Source organism: Ambystoma mexicanum, chromosome 5p (genome assembly GCF_040938575.1).
Source record: "Ambystoma mexicanum isolate Mex_15411 chromosome 5p, UKY_AmexF1_1, whole genome shotgun sequence".
In the NCBI taxonomy this organism is placed as follows: Eukaryota; Metazoa; Chordata; class Amphibia; order Caudata; family Ambystomatidae; genus Ambystoma; species Ambystoma mexicanum.
This window is the reverse complement of record NC_090930.1, coordinates 953,418,862-953,433,995: the sequence shown is the minus strand read 5'-3', so window position 1 is coordinate 953,433,995 and position 15,134 is coordinate 953,418,862. Positions and strand designations below refer to the sequence as shown.

The window sequence follows — 15,134 nt, the reverse complement described above, 5'->3', positions numbered from 1 at the left end:
AGGGTTACCCGAATAGAAGACATCCAAGAGGCCATGGCCATTTTTTACGAGACCTTATATGCTTCACAGCACCCTTGCGGCCAAGCTCAAGAGAAATTCCTGGAAAGGGTTAACTTACGTAAAATCGATGGGGGTGCCCATATTGGTCTACAACAAAAAAGATAACGGAGGAGGAGTTGAGAGGGGTTATTCGGAAGCTGCCCGCGGGTAAGGCCCCCGGCCCTGATGGGTACACTGCATCCTTCTATAAGACCTGTGTGGGCATGCTGGTTCCACACCTGACCTACCTTTTCAACTCCTTTTTGGATAGTGGGCAAATCACCCCGTCCATGAAAGAAGCCAAGATCTCCCTGATTCTGAAGGAGGGCAAGGACCCCCTTGAAAGATCCTCCTATAGGCTAATAGCACTCATTAACGTAGATGCAAAGATCTACACTAAGATCCTGGCGAACAGGCTCGAGGGGCTCCTCCCGGATTTGATCCATCAGGACCAGGCAGGATTTGTAAAGGGGAGGCAGACAGCGGATAATATCAGAAGGGTGGCCCACCTGGTGGAAAAGGCAGAAAAGACTCGCACACCCGCAGCACTCCTATCCCTAGATGCTGAAAAAGCGTTCGACCGGGTGGAGTGGTCCTTCCTCTTTAAAACCATGGAAAAGATGGGATTGGGAGGAGCTTACTTACAGATGGTTAAGGTGAACTATGAGGGCCCACAAGCGAGGGTGGTGGTAAACAGGTTTCTAACTAGACCATTCCAACTCCAAAGAGGAACAAAACAGGGATGTCCCCTATGACCCCTGCTATACGCAATTTACCTGGCGCCCCTCCTACAGGCAATACGGGAATCGGAAGGAATACAGGGAATACCATTTGGAGGCAGGCACCACAGGGTGGCGGCCTTTGCAGACGACATGTTGCTCGCCCTGACCAATCCCATAGAGTCGAGCACACAAGCTAGGTTATTGCTAGAAGACTATGGGGAAGCATCCGGACTACGCATTAACATGCAAAAGTCTGAATTGATGGACCTAATATTGGCAAGGGAAGAGAGGGAGGAGCTAAAGGGGATGATGCCCTTTGCCTGGCGACCGGGGGGAATCACGTACCTGGGAGTGAGAATCACTCTGGCTTTGAGCGGATGGTATGCAGCAAACTACCCCCCACTCCTGCAAAGAATTAAGAAAGATCTCCGTAAGTGGCGGAACTTGCGGATCTCCTGGTTGGGGAGGCTAGAGGCACTTAAAATGGTTACCCTGCCGAGGCTGCTTTACCTCTTCCAAGCTATCCCTCAAGCAGTCCCAGCTAGCTTCTTCAGGGAGCTACAGGTAATAACAAACGACTTCATATGGGAGGGAAAAAGGGCAAGGGTGAGTAGGATGCAATTTATGGCCCCAAGGAAAGGGGGGGACTAGCTCTTCCCAACTTTCGTCAATACTACGAAGCAACCCAACTAAGGGTGATCAGGGAATGGCTGCTGGAGGGAGAAGGAAAACACTGGGTTCAGATGGATAGAGCGGCTACGCGACACGAACTGGGAGAGGTTCTGTGGCTACCCAGACAGCACCGCCCGGACCATATGTACCTTAGCTCGATCACTAAACTAGTGGCAGATAACTGGGACTGTCTGGTCCAACGGAAGGAAATTGCAACCTTCCCGTCTCCTTTCACCCCCATCTTCAATAATAAAAACTTCACCCCCGGGTTGGAAAAAGGTGCATTCCGGAACTGGCGTGAGGGGGGTTGCCGTTGGATGCGGGACATGTTTATAGGAGGGGAGATCAGTTCTTTTGTAGATTGTAAAAAGGATTTCGCACTGGGGGAGGGCGAACGACTGAGATACTCACAACTTCGACACTGGCTTCTACACCCCATAAATAAAGAGGTGGCCACTAGATCACCGACCCCTTTTAAAAAATTCCTGATGACCAATGACGGCTCGAAAGGCCTTATTTCGCAGCTTTACAAGATCTTGGATGAGGCTACCCCGAGGCCGCAATGGGCATACATGGGAAGGTGGGAAAAAATTCTGGGCAGGGAAATAGAGAAGACAGAGTGGGAAAATCTTTGGAGGAAGATCCCCAAACTAGCGAGAACCTCACAAACCCAGGAGGCCTGCTATAAGATTTATATGGGTGGCACTATACCCCAGCTCGACTACGCAGGATCTACCCGGACTCATCGGGAACTTGATGGAGGGGTTGCGGCCAGGAGGGCACTGCGGAACACATTTGGTGGCAATGCCCAAAAATAGTCCCGTTTTGGGGAGATATCAAGCAGGCAATGGAACAAGTGTTTGGGGCAGAGGGAGGTATACCCCCAGAATGGTCACTACTAGGCCTGAGGCCAGCAGAAGGGCCGACAGGCTCGAGGGGCAGGGAAAGATCGAGGGTAATGCTCACTCTGGCAGCAATGACAATCATAGCCCAGAAATGGGAGAGCTCGACCAGACCAACGTTTCAAGACTGGCTGCGTAAAGTGTGGGAGATAGTAGCGATGGAATGGGCCTCCTATGGAATGAACAACACAATACAAAAATTTGCGGGCGAGTGGGGTGAGGTCCTTTCATTTCTCAGAGACAATTTCAGGATTGGATGGCGCCCGCAACGTCTAAGACTTCTGGACCTGGAATAACCCCGACTAGATACTTTGTGGTGACAGGGAGCTACGGAGACTTTCGAACAGCACCTGGGGGAGGGGGGAAGGGGGGGAGGGGGGAGTTATGGGGATTGCTAATGTTGTTGAAAAATTCAATAAAGAGAATTTAAAAAAATTGTATTTAGTGGAGTGTGTTGGTGTGTAAGAGTGTTTGGGGAGGGTGGGGGGGTATGAGATAGGTTCAATGTTTTGTTTTTTTTATGTGCTATACGCTTTTGTTGAGTTCGAATTGTCCGTGGAGAACACGGCTGTTCTGACATTTTGTAAATAAACTAAATGGTGGGGTGTTCAGAGGACGGAGTATGTGTCCTTTTTGTTCGCAAGGAAGGTAAAATTTAGCTAAAAACACTTGCGGTGTATTTAAATGTTCATAAATACACAAACTGGGGGTGTCCTGAGGACGCTGTCCGTATTGTAATCTTTCAAGTTGAATGTGTTCTAAGAACACTCGCGGTGTCCCGAAATGGTTGCAATTACACAAAATGGGGGTGTTCTGAGAACGTTGTTTGTATTGTTCGTTGTCAGGTTGAAAGTGTTCTAGGAACCCTCCTTTTGTCCGCTGATAGTACAATTTCCTATGGGCCTCACCCGACTTTTTGTCCACTAAAGAAACGATAAATCAGGCTGGTGTGCGCTGACATTATGTGATAATCCTATGACTGGCGCTATTGACCTGGCTGACTTGCTTTTGCAACACTAAATCATATCTCCCGCCCCTAAGCCTGACATTATGAAAGCATTCATATTCCCCGCCTCTCTCCGTGACGTTACAGGGTGCGTCATCAAACGCGCCCAGTCGTCTCCAGTCCTACGCGACTTTACATAGAACCCAGAAGACAACACACATTATGTCACAACACAGCGCGCCACAATTCGGAATATGAAACTGTGATTTAAACGCAAACAGTAAGATTGTAAATTTTGTAAAGTACATTTATTTGACATCAAATGATTAGAGAACATTCAGCGATTTGCATTTGTCTTTGTTGTCGATCGCAAAAAAGTTCATGTTGAGCCACGCAATGTTCCTTTTCGGTACAGAGGGTGTTAGATCAGCTTAGAACACAGTGCGCCACAATTCAGAATATGAAACTGTGGTTTAAAAGTAAACAGCAGGATTGTACATTTGGTAAAGTACATTTATTTCACATGAAATGTTTAGTGAATATTCAGCCATTTGCAATTGTCTCTGCTGTCGATCAGCAAAAGTTTATTTTGATCCACGCACTGTTCCTTTGCGGTAGATAGGCTGTTGGTTTATGATAAAAGCAGTAAATGGTCGAACTGATAATCGGAAGGTTGGTCCAACAACGAGGCATTAGACCACCATAATGGTTGGTATGTTGCTTCTAGCCGCTAGTACTGAGTACGGGCATATTGGTCCTTGGCGATTGTCCCATAAAATGGTGAGGGTCATGAAGTTGCTTACATGGAGCTGCACCTGGCAGTTGAAAAATCCATCCGCTGGAGTCTGAAAATCGTGACCTTGGCAAAATGGGGCAACATACCTGTTTTAAAAAACATAAATTAGTCTCACCAGCCGATCTTTATTAAAAATATTCATTTTATTTATTAGGGCGTGAAACTATTTGCTAGCGAAGATAGTGCAACGGGGTATGTTAATAATAAAATAATAATATTTTTGCATTTATATAGCGCTAAGAACCATCAGGTATCTCAGCGCTGCTTATTATTACCCACGGTGTGTGGTGCTCATTTATCAACCACGGAAGGATGAAAGGCTGAGTTTGGCCTTGTCGGGATTCGAACCTGCGTTAGCAAGCTGTGCACAGATGTCAAAGCAAGCGCTCTACTCGCTGTGCCACTTGACCGGCTACAGTGAAGAGGCACAGCGAGTAGAGCGCTTGACCAGCTACAGACCGGTTAAATTATTTCTATGAACCCACCCTGTGTCGTCTGCCTTTTTCAGAGCCCTCTAAACGACAGGAGATCAATTCGACGGTGATAGTGTGTGGTAGAAAACAATATGTCACATTGAACGAACAAGTACAACTTGACCGGGCTTTAATGCCATGCTATTGTTATTATATTCCAGTATAAAATAATCTAAAGGGTTACTTGCATTATAATTGCATTTTCCATTGTCCAAGTGTAGTGCAGTCCCATAATAGGACTCTGCGTGTGCCAACGATCTTTCTCAAAGTGATATAATATACAAAAGTGGTTTTGTTTCAGAAATTTCATCTTTATCGTGTCTTACGTTTTTGCTACACTTCTTCAAAAGAAGTCTTTCAGCACAATCTATGTCTGTCAAGGTAAAAAAAAAATAGAACCTTATACTGGGAGTCATGGGCCTCTCCGGGACGCGAGAAAAAAATGGAAGCAGCTGACCTTCACTGTGAACGAGCATAAATGCTTACTTTGCAACATTCTTTGTAATGCCATCTGTGAGAACTTGCTGTTTACACTACATCTTTGTATATTGTTTGCGTGCTAATAAAAAAGTTTGTTTAAGGGACGTTATAGTTCCAAGTAAAGCTGAAAAACCCCTGAAATTTGCCAGTTATGGTAAGCTAAGCAACCATAACTCGCGCCACCACCGTGCACTGCTAAGACTAACACCCAGGACATCAAAGATGACATTGCAAATGTCATTGATGACATCACTGATGACATCACATATGCATTTACTTTTCATGAAATTTGTGTACTAGGGATTTTTATTATAATGTTGCGAAAAAAGTGTCAAGGATCATTGCAATAAATATCATACCGTAATTAGTGCTTTGAACGATGCATTGATATAAATAGCATTGTATTATGGGGTTCTATCTAGTATACTGAGCTACTAATGGAGAAACATAGCATTGTGTGCAGCGTACAAGATGAAAGTATAATATTTGTAATGTTAATATGTTGAATAATGAAATGATAATTGTCATGAAATGTTCGAAAATAAACAAAATGGGGGTGTTCTGAGGATGTTCTTCGTATTGTGTGACTGCTTAGCTGTATGCAATAAGGGAATGGCACAGAGAGTAAAGTGGAAATGGTAGAAGGGGTGTAGAAGAGTTACGCGGTCCACGGACACTGCGGCTGTCCGTGGACAGGGCGTGCTACATCTGGGGTTTTCCAGCAAATCCAGCATGGAAAGAAGACTGTACGGATTAGCCAATCAGATGTCGAGGTTGTGGATTTGTGTTGAAAGAGACTGTGTGTGGTGAAGATGGCAGAAGTAGAGAAAGTCAGGGTGTTGGTGCTTGGAGATATGTTTGTGCATGGTTTACAACAGTACGCTCGATGCAGGCATGTTGAAAAGAACTTTGATGTGAAAGGAGTGGAGGTGGTGTGGAGCACTGCGCCTGATTGCAATGTACAGGGAATTGTACAAGTTTGTGAGGATATGGCCACGATGAACAGTCCGCATGTGGTAGTTTTGCACTATGATGCTTTCCATTTGGGCAACGTCAGTGCCCCTACATTCTTGGCTGATTTGGAACGCTTGGTTCAAGCCGTAATGAAGATCCTTCCAAATTCAAAACTATTTTTTTCTGGATTACTACCTAGGGCAATGTGGGACAATAGTTCAGTTTTTTGTCCTCAGCAAAACATTGCTAGGTGTGTCATCAACCGAGGCATGTGTGCCTTCATGCTTAGAGCTGGTATGTTCTTCTGTAATAATGAGAATGCTGATGCCAGTAATACTGTTCATTTTAAAGAAGATGGCATCTCTTTATCTTTTACGGGAAATGTCTTTCTATTTTGGAATGTAAGGGTTGCTTTGGAGAAGGTTATGTGAAGATTTTAGGAGTAAAGTAAGAAAAAAAAACAAGAACAAAAATACAAAATAACAGGTGTCTGTCAAGCATCTGTAAAAAAAACAAAAAAAACGGCTCTTTTCAGAGCCAACTTCAAAGGGGAAATGGGGCACACTATTTAAATTTACATTCACCACGCTCAGATTCTCGATATGTCCGTGGACATGGCGGTAGTCCGCGGACATCACAATCACTACGAGGGGGTTCAGTATGTTCTATGTTACATGTATATGAAGTCAGGGATATTATGGTTAAGTTGTGCTACTAAAAACCTATGAAATTCAGTGAAAAATCTTTGTTAAAGGGACTTATGGTTAAGTTGCGCTAAGAAAAACCTATGAAATTCAGTGAAAAAACTTTGTTAAAGGGACGTTATGGTTAAGTTGTGCTACGAAAAACCTATGAAATTCAGTGAAAAAACTTTGTTAAAGGGACGTTATGGTTAAGTTGCGCTACTAAAAAATGTCCTGGGTGTTAGTTTTAGCAGTGCACGGTGGCGTGAGTTATGGTTGCTTATCTTACCATAACGGCCGAATTTCAGGGGGTTTTCGGTTTTACTTTGAACAATAACGTCCCTTTAACAAAGTTTGTTCACTGAATTTCATAGGATTTTAGTAGCGCAACTTAACCATAACGTCCCTTTAAAAAAGTTTTTTCACAGAATATATATATATATATATATGCGCAAACAAAACTTGAGAGGTGGAAGGGGTGCAACTCTGGGTCCCAGCTGCAGTGATCAAACAGTCCAAAGATTTTCTCCTCCTAGCGAGCCTTCATGTCTCAGCAATCATCAGGGAGGCTGATTGGATGCAGGTGTGCAGGGTTGAATCCCTCTGGTATGTACCAGGCAGTGGCAGCAGGGAATTCTGATAACTGTAGTCTAGAGCCAGCGAGGATCCAACTCTCCACCATTTTCAATGTTAGCCCTCCGGGGGGAGGGGGAGGGAGTTACCATCAGTATGGCACTCCAAGGTTAGGCAAGAGTGGCCCAGGTGCAGCCCCTCGGGAGTCCCAGTCTCCAGTTAGATGTTCAAACATAACTTGAGGGGTGGCAAGGGCGCTACTCTGGGTCCCAGATGCAGTGATTTCAAAAAGTCCAAAGATGTTCTCCTCCCAACGCACTTTCATGCCTCAGCAATCTTCAGGGAGACTGATTGGATGCAGCTGTGCAGGGTTGAATCCCTCTGGTATGTACCAGGAAATGGCAGCAGGGAATTCTGGTAACTGTAGTATAGAGCCATCCAGGATCCAACTCTCCCCCATTTTCAATGTTAGCCATATCGGACCCTTACATGAAAAAATCCGAAAGTATTCCATGGCAGTATTGTGAGGCAGCAGCATGTGTGTGCAAAATGTTAGAATTGTGCATTAACTGCTTCATAGTTTGAACATGTTTTTCTTTTGATTGTGTTTTGAACAGCTTTTAACATGGGGTTTTCCCATAGAAATAAATATATTTGCTCAGACCAAATATCTCAAAATTGGCCACTTAGATTTTCAAAATGTTTTGCATGCTCCTAGATTTTATCTGGAATTGGTGCACTGAAAATTTGGAGATATAAATGATTTAAATGAATGCAAGTACATGCACAGAATTAATGTGCATCTTTCATGAGGGTTGTATGCGAAGATATGAGTTTTACAGTTTGTACATTACATAATAAACATCTCCTAAAAACTCACATCAAAAGCAAGTCTCAGCCGACTTTGATGTCAGTTTTAAGGCAAAGAAATAAACATACACTTTTGATACATACCCTACCAAGAGGAGTATAACCTTCACAGTTAGTACATTTTGAGTTTATATCTAAAAATACATCAAAGTCAGGGCTGATTTTGATGTTATTCTTCAGGGGATGTAATGAATGTACACTTTTCATATGAACTGCACCAAAGGTTGTATGAGTTTCACAGTTTGTAGATTAGGCAATTTACATCCTTTGAAAACACATGGAAGCCAGCGCTTATTTGGATGTATGTTTCAGGACCTGAAAATTGTACACAAATGCAAACTGTAGAAGTCATATAAACCTCCGTTTGTGCATTTTGAAGATTACATCTAAAAACTTGCATCAAAGTCAGGGTTTATTTTGATTTTAGTTTTCAGGGGATGTAATAAATGTACATTTTTCAAACAAACTGTACCATTGGGCATATGACTTTCACAGTTCGTAGCAATTTACATCTTTTGAAAACTCACAGGAAAGTCAGGGCTTACTCTGTTGTAAGTTTTCAAGAGCTATAAATTACATACAAGGACTAACTGAGAAGTCATATATGCCTCTCAAACATATTAAAAATGCACATTGCTATTAAAGTTGACTTTAACATGAGCTTTCATAAGTATAGGAGGTATACAATGCATTATCAGAAGAAATGTACATTTTATATACAAATATTACAGGACCATGTGGGAAGTGAACAATTCATATATGTGCACTAGAATACCTCTAAAAACGTCACATAAAGTTCAGAGCTAACGCTGATGGTGGTTGTTAGTAGATATGCATTACATAGGGCAAAACAGGAGGTTCGCCAACACCAACTTTTTAAATAAAGATTTTACAAATTATATCCATTGTGTCAGTGTCAATACTTGTGAAACAATGCCTTCCTTACACTCCCAAGTGCCTGTTTCAAAAGGTACAGGGGGGCGACCCTCATTTCTAGGTATTTTAAAGCACATCCACTTTGTGAATTCCAGATGTGCTTTAAAATGCCCAGAAACACCCCCTTATTTGAGCACATGTGGAAAGGTGGGAGAGGCATCTGAAGGAGCACATCTGCACTTCTTCAGATGCCCTTTTTGAATAGGGCTGCTGTTTTTTTTGCGCAAGTGAGAAGATGCGCTAGCGCATTTCAATCGCACCCAAAAAAGTTTTGAGAATCTGGCCCAATATGTTTTTTTCATTTTCAAAGTTTACAAGGGACAGCATTAACTCATTGCTTTAAATTCATTTGTTTTAAACTGTGCACTTACCCCTGGCATAATAACCCTCTCAACATCTTTCATGATAGCTTCAAATGTCTCGGGAACCTCTGGGGCGGAGTCAGGAATCATTGGTCTCAGATACCCCGGTTCCACATCGGGGTACACCTGCCTCTTTTCAATTTGCTCCATGTAGTCTGCAATGTAATCCACCATTTCTTTGCCCCTCTTTCGGAACTCTGCTGAATCCATGATTTACAAAGTCAATGAAAGTGGAACCTAAAGAAAAACACAATTATTGACTGTTATTATAGAACATATCACACACTGAATTGTCTCTCAGTCCTACATGAGAAACTGTTCCTATGCTGTCTAAGTCAGTGTTACTCAATTGACAATTGACCCACTTCTGACAAATGAATTAAGAGATCCTGGTTCCACTGGAATACAAACCTATAACTTTCATTGCCCAGGGATCTCTGCAGCAGATACAACATCACACTGATATATCATATCAGCTTGCAAACTCTTACACGTATTGTATTTCCCTACCCAAGCAAAGTAGCATTCTATACAAAACAGGTTACCAAGCACTGCAAGGGAAAACTGACACGTCAGCCTATATTCTGTCTAAATGAGTTTATAGCACTTGACAAATTAATTAGTACCACTAACATTACTGTTCATCCAGGTATTTAATTAAGCTTTATAAACAGGAGGAGGTGCCATTATGATGGGATAATGACCCACCCTTGAGTTATTGCCCGAGGCAAATCATGGGCTATACATTAGAGAAGGTTCATTATCCGAAGCGATGATGACCACCCTCCAGAGGACTGTAAGGATATTAGCACATGGAGCTGTCCAACTGAAAAATAAACTGTTTTTATTGTGGGTGCGAAAAGCACACACAAGTAACTTGCCAAATTATCTTAATGAAAATGGAACTAACAACAGAAAATGTTAAACATTTTGTGTTTCATTGCTGTTTGTTAACCTGGGGAATTGAAATGAGCATGCCCCTTTATGCCCTTGAACAGCTGAATAAATGTGTTCCTGTTGTTGTCAGGCTGCTGCTGTAGTCAGAATGTTTGCAATGAAGTTTGTACCAGAGATTGTAGACTGCACTCAGAGCCTTCTGATTGGAGGGGTCTATAATGAAATGTATCTGCTGATAGCCACTAAGTTCAAGACTGAAGGGCTTATGACACTGCCATCATTGACGATTGTGCAACACGTTTTGACATTTTTTCACAGGATGATCTGTTACTTTAAGATTTTGGGCTTTGTGAGAAAGGATAGCCACAATGGTAAGCTTTTTTTCCTGTCACTTAAGGATCCATGAACACAACCCACATTGAATTTTAAAACGTGTACCATTTTTTGTTTTTTTTCCATGGATGTTTTGCCAGATACTTTTGTTTTCTCCTACATTGGACCTCATTACGGGTGAGACGGTAACCCCAGTATTCCGCAAACTTACGCAGCACATATAACACAAGCTGAGAGAATGGGATGGTGCCGTCATGAAAGGCCACCCGTCTGTAAAACGAACTCCATCCCTCATGACAGAACTCTCCTATGTGAAACCCACAAGCATAATTGTTCAAGCGTCTTGCTAATTCCAGATATCAGCACACCCGTCACCATCTGATGCCGTAGTTGAACATGAAAACCACCAACCATCTGCTATAATAACCAACTCTGTATTGACAAAATGAACCATGTCCAGCTTGCTTCACTTATATCTAACTGAGGGGCTCTCCATTGAAGCATGACCGAAATCCTACACAGCTCGCTCAGTTGAGAATCATCAACATGCTCGTGTAGAGCACTGCCTGGGACCAGTGCTGACTTCTGACTGAAAAGTCGAGCCATAGTGGTACCTCTCCGGTGTTACCGCTCTCTCAACCCAGCAAGGGTTAGAGGAAGGGACCGCTGACATCCTCACATTCTGGAGGAAAGAACCTCATGTATTTCACCACACAAACGGGGAAGAGCATTGCGTGGCAAGAAAAGATTTTTAAGCCGTTAGTTATTCAAAATATGAATGCCTATAACTGTCAAGGTAACTTAAATAAATAAATTACTATACTGTGACTATATATTGAAAACTTTATATTGACAAGCATGTGCAAGGACAAAAAGTCACATTGAAGTGAAATACAAATTAAGGAGATACATAACAAAACTCCTAGTTCAACTATACACAGTTTCAATTGTTATGGCCAGTTGCCTCGGGTAGTTTGAGATCCTCTTAGCCAGTCCAGTGCCTCATTTAGGTCATCAGTACTTTTAACCCCTCCTGAAAGAAAAAGCCTCATTATAGAATGCTTATTGAGTTGGACTTTTATTTGAAGATCCCTGGCCAGTGCCTTCACTTCTCCAAATGCTTTTCTCATTGTTACAAACTCCACAGGGAAAACAGGATAAATTGAAATCTTGGATCCTCTCAGCCTAACTTTTCCTTTGTCTCTGGCTTCCTTCGGTATCTTTTCTTTGGTACTGACTTTGTTCAGAGTAAAAATGGTCTGACGTGGCCCTTTAGTGCTCTCTCTTCCAAATCTAAGTCCTGAGGGCCAGGAGTCCCTTCACCATAAATCTCTGTAATGGTATTTACAACAAGTTGGTTCAGATCTTCCTCCTTATTCCTGTTGTCAGGCTCTGAAAAGCCCATCAGGAGTATGTTAAGGCAATTGCTTATGATGTTTAAATCAGTGTTGGTAGTTTGCACCTTGTGTACCTCCTGTTTCAAAACATTGTACTCTCTGAAACTTCCAGATAACTCTAGCATCAATTCCTCTGTGTAAGATTCCACTTTGATTGCCCTGCCTTCTAGATGCAACACCTTCGAGGGTGCTCTCCCAATGAGGACTTCATCTCGCCAACATCTTGTGGCACCTTTAGGAAATGTAATCTTCCAACATGTCCGGGTCTAATACGTATTGTTTAGGTTTTTTAGGAACAGGATTATCAACAGAATCTATCTTTTTCTTGCTGTTCATTGAGCTCCTCCTATCTGTATCTCATATCATGTGGGAAGGTGAGAAGCTCTCAGCTTATGCTACTGCCCTATCGGCTGCCATTCCGGAATTGCCTTCCGTGATGTCCGTGTATCATCACTAAGATACCTGCTTCTTAACACTTTGCAGTGGCATATTCCTCTATACAATGGTGATAAATCTCCCAATGGGAGCACCTATGTGCATCTAGTCTTGTGGTTATCAATTTGTATTGTTGCAGTGTATGTGCATGGAATTAAAGTATTGCAGCTGTGCATAATTCTGCTGTAATGCAGTCTAAGAATGATCATACCATGGTGTATAGTCATAATGTAGAAACCAATAATGTCGAAAGTCATTTTTTCGAGAAAAAAAATGTCGAAAAGAAAAATGTTGAATTTATTTTTTAATGCATTTTTTTTCGAAATTGGTCCCCCCAAGCCCCCCTTTTTTAATTTTTTTTTGTTTTACCCATTTTTTTTTATCCTGAACCCCAAAATAAATATATAATTTTAAAAAAAAGGAATTTGACATTTTTTTTTACATTATTTTTTTGAAAAAATGACCGACCACCTCATACCATAATACCGTATTTCTGGCTGCCCCCACCCATCATCTCTAACTCTAACACTGCACCAACCATGCATGAACACAGGTCCTAGTTGAGAAGAGATACCAAATGTTAATTAGTGAGATGATTGGAAAACGTTGTAAATCATTGGCAATTGCAATGTCTTTAATTATTAAAGGGGGTGCAGATAAAAGTTGGTCAGATGTGAATATGCGACTTTGCTGTGAGAGCTGTCCATGAAGTAGACAATACAGCATTCAAGTGTACAGTAGGGTGCATGGGTGGGGCAAAGGGGGTGAAAATAGACAAGAGACGAAGAGTGGGTACCGTTTCCTCAGCCACGAATTTAGTAAATAATAATGCACAAGAACGGCAACTGAACTTTGGTCAACCTGAGTTACCTGGGGCAACCAGACGTGGACTCCCTGCTCACTGTGCTTAGAGAGGCACAGCTTCCCCTCACTGATGAGGCCCAACAAGGCTGAAACACGTGCATGGGGTTGCTGTTGGTACTCTTGTTAAGAAGAGAATTGCCATAGCATTTTGGTGCTGGACTGCCCATGTGGGCGGGACAAAGACTGATATGCAAATGGATATCTCCCATCTGTGAAAGGTACAGTGAGCAAAAAGCGTGTGCTGCAAACTCTTGCAGCACATGTTTCCAGAAAGAATATGGCAGGTTATCATGCCATGTTCTTTCTGGAGAGGAACGCCTGCTACCTTTTTTGAAATATTTGCAAGGAACTTGGGGTTGGTCACCCTGAGTTACCTGGGGGCAACCAGACGTGGACTCCCTGCTCACTGTGCTTAGAGAGACACAGCTTCACCTCACTGATGAGGCCCAACAAGGCTGAAAAACGTGTATGGGGTTGCTGTTGGTATTCTTGTTCAGAAGAGAATTGCCATAGCATTTTGGTGCTGGACTGCCCATGTGGGCGGGACAAAGACTGATATGCAAATGGATATCTCCCATCTGTGAAAGGTACAGTGAGCAAAAAGCGTGTGCTGCAAGCTCTCATCTCAGAACAGGTTATCATGCCATGTTCTTTCTGGAGAGGAGCGCCTGCTACCTTTTTTGGAACTTTGGTTCGTAGTCTCTAGGTGCATGAGTAGAGGGCATTTTTTATAATGAATTACATAAGTACTTGCACCTTTTGGAGCAATCCCTTGTAATGGTGTACGTACCTGTACATTTAGTGTCATATCCTGGCAGTGGTGTGAATCTCTTGTCCTTTCATGGGAATAGCCAGTATGTAATATTAAAGGATAGTTCCGGGACTTTTTTTTTATTGTCCCTACGGTTCGGCCATGTGTTTTTAAGCATAACTCGGTAGATCGTAGAAAACTTTCCTATGGACCTTACCCGACTTTTCGTCCATTAACGCACTCGAAATCAGCCGCCATTTTCTGATAATCCTATCATTTCCCCCCATCGCCCTGGCTCACCTGCTTTTGCGGCACTAAATCAAATCCCCCGCCCCTGAGCCTGACATCAGCAGACGCGTACCGCCCATTTCCCAACGCCAAAGCACGTTTCGTGTCAACAATCGCTGCGCCTCAGCTAATGAAGTGTCGCCATGGAAATGGCAGGACGCCTCTTTCCTCAATAAGTATAAACACACCGTTTCACAACACACAGCAGCAGATTTTCGATTCCATTACTCTCTCTGTGTTACTTTGAGTATTCTGTGACTCGTTTCTGTGCTCTGGTCAGCTACCTTCGCCGCTTCTAGTCCTTGTGAACACCTGTACCATCTCTGTAAATTATTTTACTTTCTTTACCACACAATGGCTACAATAATGCCGTATATGTACGAGCCCGAGTACACCGAGCAAGAACTACTGGAAAGGCAAGCACGCGAAAACGATGGGGATTCGGACGGCAGTTGGGAGGACCAGTCAACGGATGAAGAGCCTGGACCATGCCGCATGGACGGCGTCTCCACCTGGTGCACGTGCAATCGGTGCGAGCTAATGCCAACTGAGGAGGAGAACTGCTGATGCCGTGAAAATTCCGGGTGCTTGGCCTACATTTTGGAAGGCGAGCCAAGTCCGCAATGCATCACCGAGCTGCCAGAGTTCAGGGAAGCCTGCCTCTCACGGACCGTGTTGAGGATGATGATGGTGCTTATGCACGAACTTCGCGGCACTGTTCGTCCGCGTAATCCGAGTAACGAGTAAGTATACTCTGGTTT

General features: G+C 43.1%; 1 protein-coding gene across 2 annotated transcripts in view; it reads right to left on the bottom strand.

Moving 5' to 3' along the window:
• DDC (dopa decarboxylase) overlaps window positions 1-15,134 on the bottom strand; it is a 917,411-nt gene that overhangs the window by 653,915 nt on the left and 248,362 nt on the right. For both annotated transcript variants that reach the window (XM_069613411.1, XM_069613412.1), the window contains exon 2: window positions 9,418-9,645. In XM_069613411.1, the coding sequence (XP_069469512.1) occupies window positions 9,418-9,618 (201 nt within the window). In that variant the 5' untranslated portion in view covers window positions 9,619-9,645. The remainder of the gene's footprint in view (window positions 1-9,417; window positions 9,646-15,134) is intronic.